Source organism: Ixodes scapularis, unplaced genomic scaffold (genome assembly GCF_016920785.2).
Source record: "Ixodes scapularis isolate PalLabHiFi unplaced genomic scaffold, ASM1692078v2 PGA_scaffold1__304_contigs__length_218370807, whole genome shotgun sequence".
Lineage (NCBI taxonomy): Eukaryota > Metazoa > Arthropoda > Arachnida > Ixodida > Ixodidae > Ixodes > Ixodes scapularis.
Genome location: NW_024609846.1, coordinates 196,897,536 through 196,922,220, shown reverse-complemented (window position 1 = coordinate 196,922,220; position 24,685 = coordinate 196,897,536). Strand labels below are relative to the sequence as shown.

The 24,685-nt window shown below is 44.6% G+C and overlaps 2 protein-coding genes across 13 annotated transcripts in view; one reads left to right on the top strand and one right to left on the bottom strand.

The window, feature by feature from the left end:
- Window positions 1-5,734: 5,734 nt before the first annotated feature.
- On the top strand, window positions 5,735-10,998 carry LOC115319184 (protein ALP1-like). Its single transcript, XM_042291039.1, has 2 exons — window positions 5,735-5,858; window positions 7,529-10,998. Exons 1-2 carry the CDS (start codon window positions 5,766-5,768, stop codon window positions 8,381-8,383), a joined length of 948 nt encoding a protein of 315 aa, XP_042146973.1. The 5' UTR covers window positions 5,735-5,765; the 3' UTR covers window positions 8,384-10,998.
- A 690-nt stretch (window positions 10,999-11,688) lies between these two features.
- LOC115319187 overlaps window positions 11,689-24,685 on the bottom strand; it is a 28,914-nt gene continuing 15,917 nt past the window's right edge. For 9 of the 12 annotated variants that reach the window (XM_042291026.1, XM_042291032.1, XM_042291035.1 and 6 more), the window contains 5 exons: window positions 24,301-24,445; window positions 22,443-22,614; window positions 22,273-22,361; window positions 21,587-21,675; window positions 11,689-13,945 (listed from right to left, as the gene is read on the bottom strand). In XM_042291026.1, the coding sequence (XP_042146960.1) occupies window positions 13,616-13,945; window positions 21,587-21,675; window positions 22,273-22,361; window positions 22,443-22,614; window positions 24,301-24,445 (825 nt within the window). In that variant the 3' untranslated portion in view covers window positions 11,689-13,615. The remainder of the gene's footprint in view (window positions 13,946-21,586; window positions 21,676-22,272; window positions 22,362-22,442; window positions 22,615-24,300; window positions 24,446-24,685) is intronic. The other 3 variants (XM_042291027.1, XM_042291028.1, XM_042291029.1) reach the window with 3 other exon arrangements.

Here is a 24,685-nt window from a genome sequence, read left to right as displayed (position 1 = left end):
TCCCTTTTTTTTCTGTCTTCTTACACTTTTTCTTTCAAATTTCATTTCCAGAGCTGAATTTGAGACGTTGTCCTGTCCCCTTTTTTCTGTCTTTTTACACTTTTTCTTTCAAATTTCATTCCCAGTCTCAGGATTTTGCATCATGTACAAACTAAACTTACTATATGCCAGCGTCACTCGGGCGGCGTTCGATCGGATTACTACCAGCGTGCAAGGGGGTAGGGAGGCAGATTGCCAGATCGCTTCAAGGTTTTTCTGAGCCTCAACCACCTGCCTGCCCTTGGCCATTTCAAACTGGATGAGTATCGTTAAACAGTCCGTTCGCGTGATCGCTACTGCTTGAGGCACATTAAAGACCTCCCGGGCTGGCGGTCACAATTACTGATCTATGGTTACACGTCACTCCGCACTGGGAAATATTCCAGCACATCCGGGACACTCATCGTCTCATTTATTTGCCTGACCAACTTCGCGCAGTCTAAATATCACACCGAAACTTTTCTAGACCCGATTTCGTGAAAACCAGTGAGGCATGAAAATGTTATTTGAAACTGAAACTGTGGAGAAACATGAAAACTGAGCTTTGTGCACTTGGACTAAAATAAATTTGAAACCTTAAAAAAAAATTTTTTCGAATTTAGCCTTAAAAGAGAATCGAAATCTTCGAACTTGTCAAACTTTATGTAAAAAGAAATTCAAAATTTTCGATATTATTGAAATTTGTCTATAAAAATTCGAAACGTTCGAATTTTTCGAACTTCAGATTCAAAGAAATTCGAAATCTTTGAATTTTTCAAACTTTAGATCCCAAGAAATTCAAAACATTCGAATCTTTCGAATTTCAAATGAGGAAAGTTCAAAATCTTTGAATTTGTCGACCCTCAAGTAAAAGAATATTCAAAATAATCGAACCCAAACTTTTAGAAACCGTGAAAGCTTCTAACTTTTCGAATTCGAAACTCCACAGTGTTTGAAAGTTCCTAACTTTTTGAATTCGAATCTCGGTACGGTCGGAAATATCAAAATCTTTCGAATTCGAATCTCAGTTCGGTTTGAAAATATTGAAACCTTTCGAATTCGAACCTAGGGCGGTTGACGGCATCCCTATTTTTCAGTATCTTTGAGCAGGTAGTGTCAGGGCCAGGGGCGGAAGAAATCTTCAGCTTATCTTTAAGCTTCGAAATACCAGCTGCAGTGACAGTGATTGGTGGCATGCGAGGAAGTTCAAGGGAAGAAAGGTTAGGGATGTTATCTGGTGACTCAGTTGTGAAAACACAGGAAAAATAAGCATTCAGTAAATATCGGGCAAGTTCGTCAGGCATGACGACAATACCGTCTATTAGTTGAATCGACTGGGTTCTGGAGTTTGGTGTAATTGTTTCCCAAAACTTATTTGGGTTTTTTCGAAGAATGTTGAGCAAATCTTGATGAAAATACATCCTCCTTGAAGTTTGAATCAATGCAGTGTACTCTTTTAGGCAGAAGAAGTACTTATCCCACACAACTCAGGAGCCACTAGCTTTCACTTTTCGAAAAAAGCGTTTCTTTTTTATATCAATCGATTTGAGTTTTTTGTTGTACCATGGTTGCCCAACATCCCCATGAACTCGCAGCAGGGGAACATAGAAATTGATGAGGTCAATTAACTTTAGCTTAAAAATTAGCCAATTGTCCTTAACGGTCTGTGAAGGATAGGAGGAGAGGAAAACATAAAAAAAAGATGGTGAGCTCCTTATTAATGCCGTCATTATTAGCTCTGTCAAAATTGCAGATGATTTTAGACACAGGTGCCTTAACTATAACAGGCAAAGTTATCAATATATTTATTATTCTATGGTCGCTAAAGCCGGACATAAAACAGTTGATTGCACGAGATCAGGTGACGATGCAAGAACTAGATCAAGGATATTTTCGTCACGGGTATTCATACCGATCCCTTGACTGAGATGAAACATCATGCATACGTTGACGAGCTGCTGGGAGTCTCGTGATGTTGCTAGTACCTGCCAATCAATTTCAGGAAAATTGAACTCATAAAACAGTAACAGAATCGCTTTGGGGAAACGTTTCTTGATCACATTTAAAGCAGTATGTAATTTATTGAAAAACGTACTGTCACTACCAGGAGTCGATAGCGCACAGCAAGCAGTGTTTTACTAAATTTTGAAGAAACACAAACACAACAAAATTCGAGGTCACACTTCAGCTAAACGCAAAAGGAAGACAGTTCTTTTTTCATACGACCACCACGCCGCCGGAGTTGGTTGCATCGATACACCGAGAAATTCGTGTTCAAATAAAACAGTTTGTCGTCACTGACGTCCAGCTTTAACCAAGTTTCCGTAAACATAGCTACGCCAGAGTTGCTATTGCCGAGAAGGCCGAGTATTTCATATTTTTTTGGCAGGAAACTTCATACATTTGTAAAGGTAGCAAGGTGAGACTTCAACTTCTTGGCTTTGCTTCGACAATAGGTTAATGACGGGTCTCCCGTTCCCATTTAGTTATGTGACAAGCTCCTTTACACAGCCATTAACCGGATTGTAAAGGCCCGTTCACACTCTTGCGACCGACTTCAACCGAGTGCGCTAAAACTTCTTGAAACCTCTTACAACCTCTTAGGACGACAGTTGCTATAGCAACCACTGCGTTTTGCTACGACCAGCTAAATATTTTGTTCACGTCGTACGTAGTCGCGTCGACAACCAATAGCAGAACGCTAAAAGGGCTCGGCTTCAGCCACTAGCAATCGACATAGTCAGGCAACACTGGATGATGCGACGGTGCTCGCTTCTCGTCCCAACATGGCTGCTCCGGCAAGTAGCTCACCCCTGGCCCCGATCTCGCCGGACTGGCCCGATTCCGGCAGTTCCGGCAACACACTGCGGACACTGTTCCTGCAGTGTGTTGATGCATATGTAGCGGAAACAGGGAACGACGTGGACTGGGTACTTGTGGCACGAGCGTCCGCAGCGATGTGCCTGCGTTCCCGACGGAGGGAGCCACGCGAGTGGATTCGCTTTCTGCTCCGGTCCCGGGCAACGCACGGTGAATTCCACCAGCTTGTCCGGCACATGCGCCTCGACGACGGAAGCGACTTCTTCCGATACTTCCGCATGACGCCGCAAAGGTGGGTACTTAACTCTCCTTAAACATAAACAGTCACAAAAAAGATACGTTTGGATGTTCGATCGTCTCGGTGGCTCTGAGGCAAAGGGCCGCCCTTTGCTTATGATTCGCCAGTTGGCGGGTTCGAGTCCCGCCCGTGGTGCCCACTGTGTAATCGAGAAAGAAAGTGCTCGAAATTGTTCCATGACTGGGGCGTGCCATGTAATCTACTGTAAAATAGTTTGTTGTTGGGCAAAATGGTGAACGTGCGCTCGTGTTTGTTTCTCTCTCTTGCGTCCGTCTTTTTTTGCGCAAAACCATGTATCCAAACATGCAACCTAATTCGTTGATTTGGTTCGTAAAACACCCGAGTTTTTACCTTTTTCGACCATGTGCAATTACTTCAGTATGGCTGGGTTACGTTCATATAACCAGTTTTTCTTCTATCACTTTTGAAGAAAAGATTGAGAAAAAAAACAACATTGGCAGGTCATTTTTGGTCACTTTCAGTAGACTCCTGTCAGCTGTGTTCGACAAATTCTAAAGTGCACAAGTTTGTCTGCTTTGATTTCATTGTACCGAGAGGAGAAGACCAAATTACAAAATAGTGTTTTACAGGCTGTTCCTGCAATTGTTAATTTCAGTGGCTCACTTCTTAAGAATAGCTTCCCACAGTATTGAACAAATTGCTTTTGAGTACAAACATTAATAACCACTTTGTCTACAGATTTGACCACCTGCTCTCCTTGGTGGGGCCTCTTCTGCAGAAAAAGGCGACTTTCTTCAGGGAGCCCATAAGCCCTGCAGAACGTTTGTCGTTCACAATCCGGTAAGTTGAAGAACCTCTCAAATAACCTTGCCATAAGCCAACTTAAAAAAGTGTACATGTATGGGAATTCCGAGGCAGTCCTATTTATGCCAAAGTAAAGCAGCTATTATACATCCTATATCTCTCACAGCATTCTCTGGGTAGGCCTTCATGACATTCAGTTATTCACGGTCTGTCTACTGAAGTGACTAATCGCTACCTCGCTGACTCCGAGGCAAAGCACCGGCCTACGGATAGCCAGGTGACGGGTTTGTATCTTAGCTGAGGTGCCCGTAATCTGACAGAGGCTTATTGCGGAGAGGGTGCCGTGTAATTGAGCTTTCGGTTGAACGTCAAAAGATCCCTAGGTGGTCCACATTAATCCTCGGTGCTCTGCTGGGGCGTGCCAGGTGCCCGTCGTTGGTGTGACACGTAAAACCCCCGAGACTTTTTTAAGTGACTAATGCCATGCAAAATGCCTGACAAAGAGAGCAAAGACAGTGTGCCAAGGAAGTGAGGGAAAGGAGGAGACGAGGGCGCGCAGGGACTTAAAAACGCAGAGCTCTCATTGAAACGATTAGTGGGTAGACTGAAAGCTAGCAACCGTTGTCTGCATTGCACTCATCAAACACGTTCGAACGCCGGCGTCTGGTGTTTGGCTTTCGCATTCGAACACACGAGTGCAGTGGAGATAAAGGCGGCCTTTGTATCCGCTGCAGTGTCGAACGCGTGAAAACGTGGAACGCAGGCGTCTGGTGTTTGGCTCTTGCATTTGAAGGGGTTCGACTAGTGCAGTGGAGACAAGGGCAGCCTTTGTCTCCACTGCACTCGTCGAGCGCTTTAAAACGTGGAACGTAGGCGTCTGGCACTTTGCTCTCACATTCGAGTGGGTTCGATGAGTGCAATAAGACAATGGCTGCTAGCTCTCGGCAACCCACTAATCATTCCAATCAGCGCTCGGCGTGCAAGGCCATCTTGACACTTTTCCGTGAGGAGACTCCTAGCGTGGGGGATCAGTGGCCGAATGTGTTAATGCACCCTGACTCCAAGCAGGTAGAGCGAAAGGTCCATGCTGAGGGATCCAGGCAGCCTGGCCTAAATCCCCACGCCTACCCGTTTCAATCTGAATGAGCATCGTATTGGTGTTTGCTCGTGTCACCACTGCACGGTGTATATTACGGCTAGCATCCATACTACACTGGCTTAATTTATTTGCAATATAAAAAAGGTTCCATGTTTTCAGAGTTCTTCTTTATCAAATTGGGGGTGTATTTTTGGGGTTTATTTTCCCCACGGATTGGTTGTTTTTCAACGACAGTGTTGAATAAATATGCACGCAACCCGAATACTTGAAAACTCCCAAGGACCAAAATTGAAGGAAATGGAATAAGGTCTGTGGTTCCTGAGAAAGAAGCAGGCAGTTTACTAATAGCCCTCTTCTAGATCAGCACAAAATAAAGCTGTACATAATAAATTTGTTCCCGTGAAGCTTGGGCTCTTGTAATTCAAGGACAGCTCGAAATCAGTTTTTCAGTTTTCCCAGATTTTGACAAAACTGACTCGGGTTTATTTTTCTAGGTTTTATTGGTATTTACTGAAAGCATGGAACCCTGATTGTAACCTACTGTCATCAGATTTCAAAGGTAGAACATCCTTTAACTGTCTACATACAAACATCTCATTTACATTATTTTGAGTCCCACTCATCTTTTATATCACTCTTTTTGTTCTCTGTTGCTCCAAGCATTGACTGTTTCTGTTGCTCGTCTATTAACACATGTATCATCGTGACCCACAACTTTAACATTTTACGTGCCTGGCTCATGGATCTTCTCAGCAGCTGGCATCCATGTGCTACAGGATCGGGCGATCGACAGCAAGCAACATCCTACGGGAGACGTGCTGGGCACTGCACCATATACTGGACCCATTGTACCGCCCGGTGAGTATGTCAGTATTGCTGTTATGTCCGGACCTAACGTCACACAGCGTCGGCTCATTCAGTTGTTTCCAGCCGAGGCGGGCTGTTCATCCATGTAGAACATAACGGCGCTTTGCTGATGAGTGTGCAGGCTGCTCCGAAGTCAACCTTGAAGTTCAAGCACCTGTTGTCAACTGATACGTCCACTGTGAAGTTCAGCACATTGGTAGTATTTGCACGGTGTTCAGCTCGTACAGTCTTGACGTAGCCAGTGAGGGAGGGTGCATGACAATTGTGGCACACTTGTCTGCAGCTGGTGCTGTTATAGATAGATGCTGTGATTTGTGTGCGGATGTTTCGTATTCTTCCGCTTCTTGATGCATGCCTTGACAATGTGTCTGCATTTCTTGCAATAATTGCAACATGCTGCCTCAAATTTGTAAGTGTCTGGAGTGTGCTGCGCATTGCATCGCCAGCAGTGCTGAGCGTTCTAATATAGTTTGTCTGGTTATTTCAGCGATCCTGGTTCTGCATTTTGTAGCCACTTGTACTTCGTTGTGCACTTCCTTGAATTAAGCTTGCCTCTTTTTCTAGCCTTCCCGCGGCATTCTCCAGCTGCTTGCAGGGCAAAGTTGTAGCCAAGTACGAGCTGCCATTACTGCCCCATTTCTGTTTCCCAGAAATGCTGACCACTGGGACTTTTGATGACAAGGAGCGAACCCACAAAAAGCCTCCATTAGTGACAGAAGCACAATGGTGTTTATGCTCCATCGTACAAGTTATGTGCTGCAATACACTTCCTCCACCCCTAAGCTGGCAGTATGGTGGGAGCTACATGCTTGCCAGAAAAATCAACTGCCACCCTTTCGTCTTCTGACCGCTATCTCTGCTCGTGGCCAGAGAAGGGAGCGTGATCATGCGACGAAAGGTAGACGCACGACTAGTCAATTGAGCAGGTGGCTTCTAGTGCCTTGTCAACTTAGGAGTTAAAGAAGTAAATCAGACACAGGCTAGGTCTTGCTAATTAACCATTTATACAGAAGCTTCAATTCCCTGTGCAGCAAAAGCCCTATCTTAAGCCAATATCTCATGGCTGTGATCTTAATGCTTCACAAAACTCTTGAAGATGCAACAAACACAGACAACAACCTCTTGTGCAACCACAGTGATGAAGTGAAGTGAATAAAATAAAGAAGGTAAAGTGAAAGACAGTTATGACTGCATCTCTTTACCAGAAATTAATGCCGTGGCTTGTGCTGTTTATGAATACTTTGGATTTGACGTTCTCTGTGTAAAGCGTACACTCCCTGTAAACTCTCAACTGCAAATAATTGCGACCAATGCAACATTACGGCTGTTTCCCAAATCCAACTCGAATGGGATCAGAGTTACTGCAGCAGATCATGTCACGGGACAAGACAGATAAAGAAACGCTGGACGCGTTTAGGTTTTCAAACAGCAGGTACAGAACCTTTACCCTAGAGTGAGATTGAGTCAATTTGGGAACACGGACTATGAGTGCTGTGCTAGGATCACTTGAAAAAACATCTTAGTATTCATGGCACTCATGCCTTCTTACGAAAAGAAACTGTAAATGGTGTAACATATGACACTTCTGGATTTGAGGTGTTTGGTATGTCTTGGTGGTGTTTGTGTGATTCTGGCTAAGACTTGGTCAACTGTTGTTCTAGGCCCCCGACACTGCCCAGTGGGAGCGGATCGCAGCAGAGTTCGGCAGGCTGTGCAATTTCCCAAACTGTGTCGGAGCCCTGGACGGCAAGCACGTGGCCATCCAGGCCCTGTCCGGTGCGGGCTCCGACACCTTCAACTACAAGGGGTTCCACAGCACTGTACTCATGGCCAGCTGCGATGCCACTTACAAGTTCACTCTCGTAGACGTTGGGCAGCCGGGGCAATTTAGTGACGGGGGAGTGTTCAGAGAGTCTGAAATGGGGCGGTCTATGCTAACGGGGGAACTTGGTCTCCCGCCAGCTGGGCTCCTACTCCAAACAGAAACCAAGCTGCCTTTTGTATTCGTGGGCGATGAGGCGTTCCCCCTGCTCCCTAACCTCATGCGCCCTTTTCCCAGGAGAGAACTGCAGTTACTCTCTCGAGTGTTTAACTACAGACTCTCCAGGGCAAGGAGGATCATTGAGAATGCCTTTGGCATCTTGGTGGCGAGGTGGCGCATTTTCAGACAACCAATCCAGGCTTCTGAGAAAACCCTGGAGGCCGTTGTTTGGGCATGCATCAACTTGCACAACTACTTGAGGGTGTGTGATGAGAGTGAGCAGGGACATTGCCGCTACTGCCCTCAAAACTACGCTGACCACGAGACCCCTTTGGGTGGCGTGGTGAGCGGTGGCTGGAGAGCTGATGTAAATGATGGCACTGCCCTGTCAGATGTAGGTTGCATCAGCTCGACTGTGCCTGGCGACAGGGCTAAAGCGGTGAGGGACGCCTTCAGCAGGTACTTCTGCTCTCTCACTGGTGAAGTGCCTTGGCAGTACAGTGTAGTGTTCAGGGGCTCAGCACCCAACGCTTAAAGGGACAATGCAACAATTTTAGGTTCGAAAGAATTTGCAGTTCTTAATTTTTACATTACCTTACCACGAGGTATAGAGAAACCACCTTTCTTGTAAAATATCGCAATTCCATTGTGTATTAGCAAATAAACAAACAAGGAACATTTTACTATTTACAGCTGCAAGTGGCGGCCATGGGAGCTATGGCATGACACCAACCTCGGTGCATTGTAATAACTTGGCAAGATGTGCTACTATGTGCTCAATATCTAATGCTATCTTTCATAAATATTGTCGTTTCAACATGAGTAAATGTCTGCAAATCCTCATATCATTGAAAAAACGGCACTATATTCAGTTCTATGTCACTTTTTTATTTTTATTTTAAACAAACTTACGCGCAGAAGCAAACTTGGTTTTCAGCTCCTTTGCTCCACACAGGACAGGGAAAACTACCACAATTATTTGATTGAAGTCCAAAAATTGTTGCACGGCCCCTTTCACTCTTTCGGTAACATTCCCCAGTCTTTTAAACATTGTAAATTGAATACATATAGGGTCCTTGCACTTGATGCCATTATAGTTGGAAATCCTAGCGGCATATTAAAGGGCCACTCCGCTTCATATTTGTTTTTGAAAAACCAATGCAGTCCTCTTCAGTATCACCTAGGAAGACCACACGTCAAATATTACGACGTAGTTCTCTAAATGTTCCTTAAAGGGTGCGGCAAACTTAGCAACTCGCCAAGTTGCCGAAATTGGCCGACTCGAGCGGGCGAATTGAGGCGCAACCAACAGCGTAGCCAACTTTGAGCTAAACGTCATTACCATTGCCCCCAGTTTTTACTTCTCCGGGCAAGCGTAATGTGTAACGTCAGCAACGTTTCTTCTTAGCGCTAAGCGGTGCCCGCATGATTGGTGTAATGCGCCTGCGCAACACGTTTCTTGGGAGCCGTCTGGTCGCCTCGCCGTTACCGCCATCTCTCGCGTCTCAACCACCCTCGTCGTCTCCCTGTTTGTGATTATTGTCTCTCGCAATTTAGTCCACACTACAGCCACTACGTGTGCAGACTTATGCCGTAGTTGGGCAGACGTCGTTGAATGCTGTAAACACCAAAACTTGGTGAAGATTGTGGTACAGACGACACTTGCGCCTGACACAGGCCCGCCCCAATTCCAATCCTGCCCGTTGTCGTGTAGAGGATCACGGGACATGTTGTACCATGTGATAGCCATGTTCTTGGCGGCCCGAGGCCAATGTTGCCAAACGGAGCCGAAGTTTCGGTTTCAATTTTTGCTCGTGTTTAAAATGGGACTTTAAAATATATATTCCATTTTTCACAATGCAAATGATGTAGTGTTTTTTACTAGGGCTTTTTAATGCGAAATCACTCATCATGTCAAAGTATTTGAAATCAAGCGGAGTTGCCCTTTAGAGAAAAATGATGAAGTCTAATGTTAATAAGCCGTCTGCGGTATTGCTGGTCACACATTGTACCATTTTCCCTATTCATTTTGAATGTAAGCAATTCTTTGCTAACGTCATCCTAGATCCCAGACTAACTTTGTTTTTGTTTTTCTGAGCTGCCTCAGTGGGCTTGACGGTGACTGCAGAAGCCATTTCAGTAAGCAAAACCAAAGTCTTGAGGCTTGTCTTAGGTTTGAGTGAAGACCGGTACGTATAAAAATTGAGCACCAGCGACTTGTGCGGCTGGCACAGTTAATTGTGACGCAAAGAACTAGCGTTCTGGAAAACAGTGCCTTTGCACATAAAAAGGCATAAAACAAAAGCAGACGAAAGTGAACATGGATTCCAACAAGATTTCAAGCCAGGAATATTCTTTCATCATGGTCTCGTGCAAGGACCCTAAGAAAATCTTAGTGACACTAAAAAAAAAGTATGTTGGTTATATTTCTCCATTTCAAGTTTGTTGGATGCTTTCTCTCCTCTTGCCTGTAATGCAATTTTTTTAATTGTGTAAGCATAACAAAACTTTTTTTTTCTCTTTACTTTGGGAGGCAAGCACTTGTCAAGCAAGAAACTAATTGTTCTTCTGCTTTCTCTCCAAATTAATTAAATTGTGATTTCCTACCTGTGACTTGGAATCAATTCTACAATTGCAATGTGTCCATTTTTGATAGCCTCTTGGATTGAGCAGTCTGGATCGGTGAAGGATCACAGAATGTTTTGTTCAGTTTACACTTAAATTTAAGGGTAACTCTGGTTAATTACGAAGATTTTCAGTCAATGGTTGATTAGATGTCAAACCTTATCTCACAACTGCTCCCCATTGAAATATTTTCATGCAATCTTCGTTTGAAGTTTACCACAAACCTACCCTGAGCCGTGAACTCGGACGATGCAGAAGTAACAATGCCTGCCTGCGGCAGGCATTGTTACTTTTGCATCATCACAGGCATGGTTTACCACTACAAACTGCAACGTTATGTGGGTGGCAGGCCGCTGTGCAAGGGTGCGTGTTTTCTGCTCTATCTGCAGTCAGTTACATCCGACGATGCTTGATGGACTGTCTTGGCAACTGCGTTTTGATCAGGAGGCTTGGTCAGAGAACTGATATTATTCTACGTCGGTGTGGTGTTACTTTTTTCCCCGTGTGCAAATAGAAATTTAAGAAAACGAATAACTGACTTGTTCAAACTGGTTTTATTTGAGGAATATCCCAGGTTTCCCAATTAGCAATGTATGCGTCATCTCTTAACACAGACCCCTTTATTATGAGAACACTTTGGGAGACAAACTGGGTAAATACATGCATTTTTGTCTCATTATTATAAATAACTCACACTATGGACATTTTGCTTTGGGAATGGAGGTGTGCATTAACGAGACATCACTGTATATCACACGACTTGAAGTAAACAAACGTCATAAGTCGTAGCACTAATTCATTATTTTGACATCTCCAACTTGGGACTTCAAATCGAAAGTAGCCGGGGAAAATGTCACCTTGCTTGCAATAGACGTTGCAGTTCAACACACCTTTCTGGCCACAAATGTCCACTGCCGCTTTTATGACCTTTTAAGTTATGGGCAATGCAAAGAAACTCAAAATACAACTCGGGTATCAGGCAGCACGTGACATTTGCTTGGTTGTGGAAAACATTACAGAATGCTCTCGCGTTCTGTAATGTTTTGGATTTGATTCTCGTGTCACAAAATTTGCAGTCAATTGCATGACACTTGCTGTAGGAAGATGCATGTCTCTCGTACAACCACAATGCAGATTGCTATATGGTAATTTTTTAATTGGTGTGTTGGAACCTCGGTTGCTTGTTTGCACCAGTCAATGTCAAGGAGACAATGCTTGCAATTGCAACACTTTATTGAACATCACTATCATTTCGTAAGCAACCCACATTCATTATGCATGTTATACAGAAACCAAAAATAAAATCTAGGTTAAACAGCAAACCCCATCTTCAAATCGTCGCAAAGCGAGACTTTGCGACGATTTGAAGATGCGCTCGCACGGTGTGGAAGCCTAGAGGCACAAAAATTGTTCAAAACTCTCAGTGCTTTGCACTTTCCATTTGTTATGTAGTTTATATACGCACTTACTTTTGCTATGTGCAGCCAAGATGAAAGAATATCCAGCTCGTTTTTGTTGGGCATTCAAAACTTTAAGTGAGACACGTGCCGAAATGACATGCAAGAGTTGAGAACATTGCCACCAGATGTGTCATGTCTGAAAGGGTCAAATGTCGTGCCAGTCGAGCACACCCACACTATACAAGACCTTTCCAGCGCCATGTAGGACCAAAACTTCTCGGACATGCGACACAGCGACATGGGACCGTCAACACTGATACCTCAGTCGGAAACTAAACCAAACAAAATGGCTACCACCCTACTATCCCTGCGACAGCTGCATTGACGGGGGATGTCAAAATAATTTTTTAGATATGTTGGCGGTGGACGTCGAAATAGTCAATACCTTATATTATTTCATCTGCAATAAATACACTAAAACCATGACATAAACTAAACAACGAGCAAAATAACACATCAATATATTTTATGCACAAGTAAAGATAATAATGCATCACAGGTGGACATACCAATATATTCCTATCATGACATGCAATAAAAAATATTAAAAATGAATTTTTTGCTAACTGCACAGGTCAAAACAGAATGCATAACAAAATAATGCATCAATGCAACATTATAATCAAGAAATCAAATAAACAATGAGTAAAATAAAACATCTATGCATTTTAGGCTATACAACATTCAAGGTACACAAAATCTCACTATCTTTTTTTTTTTTTTTTTGTTTCAGTGTATGCTTAAAGGCAGGAAGTACTTGGTATTGATCTTGCTGACTTGTAAAGGCCCGTTCACACAATTGCAACCAACTACGACCGACTGAGACAAGATCGGTTTTTAAGCCTCTTGCGCGACGGCTTACAAGCGGATGCACTGCTGCGGAGCCTGTTGGAAGTCGTCGCAGCAAGAAGCTTAAAAACCAGTCTCGTCTCAGTCGGTCGTAGTCAAACACAAAAGTGTGAACGGGCCTTTATCAGTTGTAGGTGCTTTTGGGGGAGGGGCTTGGGATGGCCCACTCAGCAGAGTGGCACTTGCCGCTGAAAGTAGAAAGCAGCCGCCCCTTCTGCCGGCATGCTGCTTCCGTATTCCCCAGACACAGTTGCCTAGTTTGCTGAGCCCTTGTCGGTTCCGATAAGCCTTGCTGTTAGCTCGAACCTGACTTTATAACCAATTTTTCCAGGAGCAAGGAGTTCGAAGCCGAGCTTGCCAACCAAAGTAGACCATTTCAACAAGCTACGCCTCCATTTTCAACATACTTCGCTCCACTGCCTTTTTTAAAAATATGTTATAATCTCAAACTCGAGCAAACGGCAAGCCTCGTCAGGACCAACACGGGTTCAGCAAGCTAGGCAACCAAGTCAAAGGGGGGGGGACAAACAAAAAGAAACAGCATGCCAGCAGCAGGGGTGAACGCTTCCTACTCTCAGCGTCAACTGCTGCTCTGTTGAGTGGGCCCTCCCAAGCCCACTCCCAGTAGTAGCTGCACTTGATAACAAGCCAGCAATATCAACATCATGTTTTGTGATATCAAAGCTTATTACTGATTTTTTTATCGCTAAGGGCTTCCATCTTTAGCTCATATGCCATCTTGTGCATGTTAAGTTTAAACCGGCTTTGATAGCTAAGTGGCAAGCTCTCAACCTCGCTGATCATAAATGCCATAAATGCACTATCAGATGTGCTTATATCAGGTGAGGCCTTGTGCACACCCTGCCCATCTGACGCACAGATTCTTCAATAACTGTCGCCAGAGCCGCATCCTCTTGAGCCCTGCCCTGCGGAGAGGTGCCCTTGTGCGTTCTCTTCCTGGAGCGCAGTGGGACTGGCTGCGGGGTTTGTGGCTGCCGCTCAACAAGGGCTGGTCTTGGCGGCGACAGCAGGGTGGGGTGCGCTCCTGAAGGTGCGCACTGCGGTGGCACCAGCTGAGATGAGCTGGGCATATGATTGTTCTGCTCCAGCTGAAGGAGCAGCTGGCAGGTGGAAGACAGCTGCAGGTCATCCTGCAATGAGTCCTAGGAAGAGTGCAGCCTTGTTACTCAACCACAATGGGCAGGAACAAAAATAGAGTTGCATTAAAACGAACATTGAAACATCCACTCCAATAATATATATTGAAATTTTGTTTTTTATTAGTTGATCGTCCTCATATGCTTTCTGTAGAGGTGTGCGGAAACTTGGATTGAAACAGCCACTCCAAGAATATATCTTGAAATTTCGGTTTTCATTAGTTGAGCGTCCTCATATGCTTTCTGTACACGTGTGAGGGTATCAAATTCTTGACTGCAAACAATGATGGAAATTTAACTGCAAATCAAATTAAGATATATTACATTTCATACAAATTGAGCAGGAATAGCATAATAAAACATGGCTGGAAACCTTTGATACAAAGCATACCTATCAAGATGACAAATATCAGGGGTGGAACTCATGAAATGTACTTGGGAGCAGTCACGGGAGCAGCTGAAACAGCTGTTTTAGAGCAGGTTGGGAGCAGCTAAAACTACATTCTGGAGCAGGCTAGGAGCAGCTCAGATCAGTTTGCATTGCACTTCAGCTTGTGTCTTAGACAAGCAAGGGAGCAATTTCAATTGTGCTTAGGAGCAGAGATGAACATCGGTGGTTAGGGACCCAGGCAGATGGGATAACAGTGTAATAGATGCGAAAACTTGAAACTTTGTGAGCCTTAATGAGAATCAAAAAGCTAGTACCTGATGTTTCCGAAGATAGCGTCCTTGATATTTTCTGAGTGGCTTTCAGATGCTCAAGATGCAAACCAGCACTGCTTATCGCACAACCCGCACGTGATTGACATAGTAATTATATGTGCGAACCACGTGACGAGCGTAAACAATGGACATACAGTTGCACGGAGGAGCAGGGCAACAAATTTCGAGTTTATCCTATTGCGCAACTCGATATCGAAGCAGCAGGCTACGATTAACGAAGTTATCGTATTTGAAGCGATAAGCAGGAGCAAGGTTAAAGTACGCCGAGCAGATAAGTAGAGCTGCTGGCCGGCAAGGTAAGAGCTGCTGGCCGGAGAAGTTTCGGATCGGACCGCGTTTCAGTTCTATCGAATCACGATTTATCTTGCGAGAATGCGGTTCCAACTCCTAAGGATGAAGTACTAAAAGGAATCTTTCGCTCATTTGCTTTCGACTGGATGACGTCCGGATCCCGGGCCGCAGAGCCTCATGCAATCTGATGCTTAACGACTCGACCTCACCTCGGCCGACTTGCCCTACCGCTTATGGTTGAAGAATAACAATCCAGTCGCAGGTGGTGTAGCGCTTAGAATCCGGGTTCTTTTCGCGCGCTTCCGACTCGGGATAGACAGGGGAAATAAACACAACAAAGGATTACAAGGCCGACCAGGCTAATCGCCCTCATTGTTGCCAATCGAGTCGATAGAAACCGAAACTAAGACGAAATAAAAAGTTTTTTGGCACACGTCTTGCGATTTGGCGCATAATGGCGCGAGGTATTGGCTGTGGCGCAGTTTCTGCAACATGGCGCAGGATGGCGCAGACACATGCGTCTGGCGCAAAATGGCGCAAATGGCGCAGCCGTTCCACCCCTGAAATATTATCTGTGAAACATTTCACTGCCTGCATTAAGAAAAGGAAGGCCCAGAAAAAACAAGTTAGGTGTAACATGGCAAGTGAGGCAATGACTAGCTTATTTATTTGAATATTGCTGAAGGTTTTCTTTCTTGTCACTGCCCTTTAAATTTGGGGGTTCAACTATAATCATAACCGGCAAAGGCTGACCTGCAAAAGCGAGCAAAAATGTTGAGACCATCAAGCCAACCGAGACTCTCCGACACATGAGCCATTTATCCTCGCACACCGGTGCAAAGCAATGACGACTTCATTTCATTCCATTTATTGTTCCCTTAAAGCGCCCGTAGGGCTTTACATAAGGGGGGGCTTTGGCAGCAAACAAAAACAAACAAAGAAAGGAAAAAACAGGATTAAAGGTTGCTAAATATCGAGAAAAGTAGCAAGTGCAGCTCTGAATCCAGATGAGTCTTGAATTGTAACAATATGTTCTGGCAGAGAGTTCCATTCTGAAAGTGATAATTGCAGTGGAGAGAATTTAAAAAGGTTGGTCCTTGGTGTTACCAGATGAACTTTCTGAGAATGGTCTGTACGAGGAGAAATGTGATGAGCCGCAGGACAGTACAATTCTCTCTTTAAAGGGGCCAGATAATACAAAGCGTGCAATGAAACTAGTCTGGTCAGTTTCCTTCTTTCCGCGAGCAGTGGAAGGCCGAGTTCTTTTTTTAGCGTAGTAATGCTAGTGTGTGTATAGTTTTTAAGAATGAACCGAGTTGCCCTGCTTTGGATCGACTCTAATTTCTGAATTAGGTAAGCCTGGTGGGGGTTCCATGTTGTAGATGCATACTCGAGCTGCGGGCGAACAAGGGCAGTGTAAGCTACGAGTTTTGTCTCCCGGTTAGCCATATGTAGTGTTCGTCTCAAAAAACCGAGGCTTTGGTTTGCCTTTACAACGATCTGATTAATATGAGCTTCCCATGATAAGTTTGACGTGAAATGAACCCCGAGATATTTGTACGTGTGGACATGTTCAATGGGTGTATTAAAAAGAGAGTAGCTAAACACTGTGGCACTTCGCTTAGTGTTGAAGTTTAAGAATTTTGTTTTTAGGATGTTGATTTGCATTTGCCATTTTTTACACCATGTTTCTAGGGTAATCAGGTCATTTTGAAGTTGAATGCAATCACTAATGCAAGATATTTTCCTATACACCACACAATCATCAGCGTACAAACGGATGGTTGAAAGAATACTATCGGGTAAATCATTCACGTACAAAAGAAAGAGCAATGGACCCAGCACGGTCCCCTGCGGCACTCCCGATTTTACTTTCTGATGGGATGAAGATTTGTAATCATAACAAACACTTTGCGAGCGATTAAAAAGAAAATTCGATATCCAGTCTATCACGAATGGCTCCACTTGGAAAGCACGTAATTTTAGAACTAGTCGATGATGCGGCACCTTATCGAATGCTTTTTGGAAATCAATAAAAATTGCATGCGTCTCAGTTTTAAAATGCAGGTTACTGTGTATATCAGTTACAAATTCAAAAAGTTGGGATTCGCAAGAGTGAGACCGACGGAAGCCGTGCTGGTTTACAAAAAGTAGGCTGTTGGCTGACAGGTGATCCATGATATTTGAAAATAAAACATGTTCCATTAATTTACTCGGAACACTCGTCAGAGAGATGGGTCGATAGTTCGTGAATTCATTCTTTTGACCATTTTTAAAGACCGGGGTGACTTTTGCCCTTTTCCAATCAGCAGGTATTTGGCCACTAGTTAGGGATTGCTCAAAGATAGAACAGAGGATTGCGGAAGATTCACATTTGCTAAGCTTAAGTAGCTTCGTCGTGATATTGTCAGGACCGGGGGCAGAATTTGTTGGGAGATGTTCTATTAGTTTCTGAATTCCGCTCACAGACATAGTGATTGGGCACATTTGTGTGGCTATGTCGTAATTAGGCGAATGCTCTGGTAAGGGGAAAATATCTTCAGAAAACATCTCGCTAAAAAAACGACTGAATTCCTCGCACACTGCACCCACATCGAGCTCGTCTCCCGCAGGATTAGTGAATCGGTGAGGCTTCGACACTTGCTTAGGGTTAACCGCTTTCCAGAACTTTTTGGGGTTAGCTGTCATAAGGTTGCGGAGGTCTTCGTTGTAAAACTTGTTCTGCGCTCGACGTATCTCTGTCTTGCATACTAATTGGAATTCGTCATACTTTGTCCACGCAGAAGGGGACAAAGACAATTTAGCTGTTTGAAATAGTCTCCGCTTTTTATTCAGTAGTCGTTTAAGGCGGTTCGAAAACCAGGGTTTCTCAATAGAAGACTGTATATTTATTTTTGGAATAAACTGATCACATAGATCAAGTAGCTTTTGTTTGAATAATCTCCAGTTTTCGTGAACTGTCCTAGAGTCAAAGCCAACCATGTAAATACTTGAAAAAGATTGCAAGCTACGACAGAAGTCATCGACGTTAGCCCTGGAGTAATCATAAATAGCTTTTACCAGCGGACTGTGCTTTTGCGTAGGAAGAGCAAGTTCAACATTTAGGGAAGTGTGATCACTGAGCGGTTCCATAAAGTTTACCGAAGCTATAAAATCTGGCTCCGAAATGAATGGATGAGTGCCAGTGAAACGCAGTTAAGCTTTTCTGTTTTGCTCTGATGTGAATTGTGGAGAAGCTTGACTCCAGCTACCAATTCCGGCAGATGCATCTCTGTATATGAGTTAGTTTTAGGGGTTTACAAAAAGTTTTGTTGCTGCTTTAGTGTGTTTTTCAGAGTATTTCTGTCTCCTTTTCCTGTATAACAGACCCGTGCTCTTTAAAAGAGGGGAGGGGGTTGTCTGCATCAGGTCTACAGTGACTGGAATGCATTCTCGACTCGTGCCTATACACCAACTCATGTTTACAAACAAACCGGAGCGCCCCTAGCGGATGCCAACGACGCCGTGCATGCACGGTGGACGGTGGGCAAGAAGCTCGCCGTCGCCCATAAACAAACCATTGAATTGCGTTGTTGTCGGCGTCGCTGGGAGTCCCCGTGCTCTTTTTCGCGCTGGAATTGTTGATTCTACGTCCTCCTAACAATATCTGACTACTTGAGCGGCTTCATCAAAATTATTGAGGCAAAACTTTGCGTGAATATGTGACGTGTGGCGATTCATTTCACGTGGACGCCGCAGAATGGGCGCTAAAACCTGACTCCCGCGATGAGATTCTGCTCGCTATTTTCAGTCGCGACGTCGCACGGGCTGCAAAAGCGTGGACCGAAGCTGAGATGGTGGACGTCGATACTGAAAACCGCGAGTACAATCGGGCATTACAAGTCGGTGATGGCCACTGGTAACAATGATCAACATCTTTATCTACTGTTTACACTTAGCCTACTTACCCCAACCAACCTTCAAAAGTGTTTTGAGGCCTGCACTTAGTTCTTATCGCAATTACCGGATCAACGTTTGGTTTACGGGACGCTGTCGTTTGAACAAGCTGACGACAAAAAGCAGACAAGTTTGAAAGAGCAGACGACAGTTCGAACGCATGCGCGATGGAGTGCGGGAAAGAAGCATCACGTCCCGCGTCAACAAACCATTGGAATGTCACGTTGTCAGCATCTGCGTGAGTGTGCATAGTCTTTTTCGCATTAAAATTGTTGATTCTACGTCCTCATAGCAATGTCTTACCACTTTAATCGCCTGAGCGAAATTATGAAGGCTCATTACGCCGCTAAACTCTGTGTAAATAATTTGACGTGCGGCGATTCATTCGCATGAACGCCGCAGAATGGACGTCAAAACCATGATGAGATTCTTGTAGCTATTTTAGGTCGCGACGTCGCTCGTGCTGCAAAAGTGTAAAAGGTAGCGGCGATGATCGACGTCAATATTGAAAATCGTAAGCAGGAACAGACCAAGCGTAACAAGTCGGTGATGGCCACTGGTACCAATGATCAACATCTTGTATCTACTGTTTACACCGAGCCTACTTAAGTCTTTTGACGCCTGCAATTACTTCTTATTGCAATCACCGGGTCAAAGTTTGGTCTACGGGCCGCTTTTGTTTGAATGAGCAGACGACAAAAAGCAGACAAGTTTGAAAGAGCAGACGAAAGTTCGAACGATCAGGCGGCCGTGTGATTTTGAAGACGCACTGAGCCCGTGGGTGGTCCGGACAACTTGGTGGTTTTCTCTCAATCATGTTAGAACAAAACAAATGCATCTGGCGACCACAAAGTGTTGTCTGCACAAGCAATCGTAGTTCGACAGCGTCTGGTTTGCCCTTTTCACGGCTACTATCCACGTTCTCGGACGAACGGAGGGGGCAGAAACACATGAAAACTAATCTTCAAACCTCTCCAGACTCTCTTGGTACAGCCCCCGTCGCAGCATTTTGACGAGAAGGCAGGTTTTCTGTCTGGTTTCTTCCAAAAAATCACAGGAATGCATGTCTGGCACGGCGACTTCTGCCCACCGCCCCAGACCGGAAGTGCGCCCGACGCGCCACCACCGCGGCGTGACGTAGGAGAGTTGAGTTTGTGTATAGTGTCCTACACAACTCACGCATTGAAGGTGGTTCCAAGGTTGGAGGGAATAAATCGCATCATAAGAGTTGGTACGTCATGCTGTCAGACACTGCGATACTGACGGTCTCTTGTAGAAGTGTTCTGGCACAAGAGACGAGGTTAATGTAAGCGCCACTGTCATCACAGCATCCCAACTTGTTGCTGTAGAAGCCTCTTTGTACTGGGAAACTGAGACTGAGCAACAGCATGACACTTCTATGACGTCATCAGGCTGAAATTGACGGACCACATTGGAAGACGCAGTAAACACGCTTCTCAGAAACACTCTCCAGGTACTATAGTCACGTTTATTAAGTGCCATGGCAGTGTCTGTGCCTGGATGAGTAGTAGCTCGGTCCCTTCCGTACGCGTAAGTATTGGTTGAAGGCTCAGCTTTGTCTGGTGTAGTCGAGACGTGCTCGTCATGGAAAGCATTTCGTGCTGGTTGCCTTTCCCCAAGATTACATACTTAGTCCTCTCAGCTGACAGATTGAGTCGGACACTTTTGAGATGTCATTTTGTAGCTACTAAACGGGGAGTATTCCTGTGGCCCACATCCCATTCAGCCAGGCAAGGATCGTCTCTAGCCTCCTGTTGGGTGAGTTTTAATAAACATTTTGTTTGGCGCATTATGGCCTCAGTTGCTGCTGCGCCATTAAAACCTTAATCTTACTTACTTACTCCTGTTGGGTGTTGCATAGCATGTTTGCGTTGATGCCATCCAGGCAGGGTGCACTCAATTTTTTTATGACCTGTCCATCCGTATGGGTCCGTGTTCATGACTGGGCGTGAGGCGTCGCAGACCTAAGGACTTCGGACATGCTTGACGGTCTAAGACCCTTTTATCTCAGTCCTGGAATATTTTATTCTCTTTATGTCACTTCCAAGCAAAGCAGCATAAGGTCACAAATGACAGGCAGAGAGATGGTTAGTGCAGTAGCAAACTAAATGTTGAATAGAGGCGAACTTGTGCCCAAGACAAGAAATACAAAAAGGTGGCGTTGAAGGTCGGCAGTGTAGCACGATCGAGCGCAAGAGCGAGACTGCCTCCGGTGCTCCCGACCTTTCTGCTCCCTAATCCCTTTGCATTGCTTCACACAACCTACATTACTAATGGTGCACTAGCGAATGAAGAATGCATCGCTGAAAGACTAAAAAATAAACTAATTATTAATGCAATGAATGCATAAAACATCAAATCCCACTCCTCCTGCATTTGATTCTTGCCCCAAATAAAATAGACCTTTTGGCAAGAGGTATTGCTATTTTCCTGTATTTAGCACGCACAATCTTGCCCAGAGCAACTAGCATGCACTCGCTGAACTGTCCTTTTTCCCTAACAGCCAGTTTTTTTTTGAAAACAGTGAATACCAGTGGCACTCATGTGCATACTGTATCTGCACTCCTGTGTAGGTGGCAGTCAGAAATGCTGAACTTTTGATCTGAAAATATTGAAACACCACACACTTGCCCTGTTGGCAAGTACAGAAATTAAAATAGAGATCTTGTGACTTACACTGGTGTCCGTGTCGGGGATCTCCTTGTCCGTTGCCTCAGGACACTCATCTGGGTCTGGAATAGGAGTGTAAGCTCTCATGAGGAGCTCTGCAAATTAAAAGGCTTGGCTTAAAAATTAAGCATTCAAAATATTTCATCAGAGTGATTGCCCAACATGCTCAAGATGAATCAACACACGTCTGTGACAAATGAGGTTTGAACTCAATATATGCTCACGCTACTGTCCAAAATGTTTTTAGTTATAATCCCTTTACAATTTTAACAGGCAAACTCCTCGGCTTAGCAGTCATACAGCAACATGTCCCTCTACAACATTGAAGCATTGCCAATGTACACTCTAGGCTAACCTCCCATAGTGCTGGATCTACAGGCTGCAGCTGTAAGTACTGACATGTGGGGCAGGCTGCCTTTTTTGCTCCATTTTTAATATTTTACCACCTCCAAGTTGAGCTCTAAAAAAAAGGACATAAAGCATCTCGCAAAATTATGTTTGTGTGCCCAATTTTAAGCATGTATGTTTGTAATTTGAATTTTGCAAGGCATGCCAAATCTGTTAGTCTTTACTGGCGACCCTGTATGTACGACCACCCTGTTTTTTTCCGTAACTTTAGTTTGACTAATGAGCACTAGAGATTTTAGCATAGGGCCTACAAAAAGCAGAATGTTGCCTGAAAGGAAACTTGCCTGTAGGTGTCACTGGCGACAATCCCCCGCTTGCCTCGGGTGCCACCACTAGATTTGCCTGTTCCAAGGCCATTTGTGGCTTTTTTGAGCTGAAAGGAAGTATGAGCATGTTACGCTCGCAAAAGAAAATAAAGTTTATTTATAGTCTAATAATATAATATGCATAGTACGCTCTGGGGTGGATCTGGTGCTTGAGGAAGCTCAGCAAGTTCCAGAGCGTCCAGCTTGGCTGCCGGATGTCGTCCCGGCCAGCCCCGCTTCGGCCCATACAGATTCTGGCCTCCCGACCATACCTGCCTCGTATGGCCTGCCATGCACGTTTGCATTCATCTGCACTGCGCTCTGCAGTCAAAAAACCAAATATTTACAAATTAAGGCAATTACCTTTTGAAAAACGTTCTAGCCCATAACGAAAGGAAAGAAGACTTGTGTTAGTTCGAGTCACAATGGTACAAGTCATAAAAATCTTACTAATTTTCTTCCCATATGATTTCACTGGGTCCGTTATTCATTTTCCATAATTTTGTGGGGGAGGTTTGGCTGTTCCTTGATGATGTGGGGACCGCATAAATCTTTCAACATGCACTAAGTCTGGCTCAGAGGCAATAAATTATGTTTAGAATGTACTCACTGTTTAACATTTGTAAGCCGGCTCAAGTGCTTTAAATAGGGTGACCCAAGTCACCAGGCTCGATCTAAAATACACCGTAAAAATCGACGCCTGCACGTCGTAATCTACATTTTTCGTCAAAAGTGTATTTCACAGGTCGGTCTTTTCTTGTAAAATTAGAAAGCGAAGCTATCTTTCTGTAAAAAAATAGGGCCAAGAAACTTGCCAGGGTCAACGGCGGGCGGCGACGCAGACCAAGTCGAATAGCCGGGCGGGTTTGGCGCTTGTATTGATAGATGGCGCTACCTCCTTAATGAGACTGCTCACGACTACCATGGTTTATTAAATGAACATAATCTTTTTGTAATGTACCTCAGGTATGTCTTTTATAGCCTCTTCAAGGTACCGGGCATTCATGGGTGCTTCAGCTCGAACAATGCCCACACTTGTGTCCCGAGAAAACAAATGCCCATCAGTTTTTCATCTATGCAGGTATTCTCTACAAACAACCTTTCGTTGCATGCTACAGCATGGCACAGATTTAACAACAAAAATTTAGCAGCTGGCTGCAACGGACAAGTTGCCTTGAAACAGATTCCCAATACTATTACGGCTAACCTAGAGTGCACTATAATTTTTTCCATCTTTTTGTGCGTGATGAAATTCTGATGAGCATGTGACGTACAGGAAAACTCGGAACAGACTATTCTACAAGAATAGTGTTTTCTTTATGCTAGCGCTTGTTAAAACTTCTCGGTCAGTGTATTTAACAATGACGTGACAATTCACTTGACAACGCACTCGATCGCTAGTTCGTTATTTGCTTCAGTTTTAAAGTATGCCCTTACATTGTGTGCGTACGATAGACTTCGGCGATCGACGATAGGATTCGGCTACCAAAATCTCTGGCTTCGAGCGCCTAGCTGATCTAGCTTTCAATAAGAGGTGTGCCGCTTCAGCAGCGGGAGCATTTGCACCCAGCTTTCAGATCAGACCGCGAGATTGAAAGACGGGGGAAAGTGTCTGGCTGGAGTGATTCCTGCGAGTCTGAGCAATTAGCTGATCTAGCTTTGAATAAGAGCTGTGCCGCTCAAGCAGCGGGAGCATTTGTGCCCAGCTTTCGATTCAGACCGTGAAAGTTAAAGGATGGAGGATCGCAGCGAGCGTCACCGACCGCGACCATCTGTATCTCAACAGTATGTAGCGGCCCGTGCGCCTCGAATATACACACATGCAGAGGTGCCGTAGTGCTAATACACTGTTTTCACGCGTTGAACAAACGGTGCACATGAACTAGCTTGATGATCTCTGGTCACCTGTTCACAGTAAAAATCTGGAATACGCTCGCGCGGGGATCCAGCTGCCGTGCTCGCTATATGTACCTCTCTCAAAACAAACGTTGAGAAATGAATACTTACTTAGGAGGTTGCCGATGGTCTTCCAGGAATTCTCCCGCTTTATCTTGTCACGATAATCGTGTCCGGATGTATCCCATAGCCATGGGAACTGCTCAACTTTTTCAATAAGTGCTGCCTCAAAACAAGAACTAAACTCGTCGGCCATCTTCGAGGGAACGGGAGTCGGGACAGACGGGATGAAGAAAAAGGTAGGAGGAGCCACATTCTTTTTTTTTTTTTTTTTGTCGACTCCTTATTGGTTTGTCGGAGGGCCGCTTGCAACTCCTTACGACCAGGTACGACCGGCTAAGCGCAGAAGCGCAGACCTCGGCGTCCTCGGTTGCCATGGCAACCAAGTGGTTTAAGAGGTTTCAAGAAGTTTTAGCGCACTCGGTCGAAGTCAGTC

Excerpts from the sequence above, each read along its gene's own strand:
- LOC115319184 (XM_042291039.1), top strand. The coding sequence starts at position 5,766 with ATGTGCTACAGGATCGGGCGATCGACAGCAAGCAACATCCTACGGGAG. Across the intron at positions 5,859-7,528 it reads TGGACCCATTGTACCGCCCG|GCCCCCGACACTGCCCAGTG; the intron begins GTGAGTATGTCA and ends CTGTTGTTCTAG.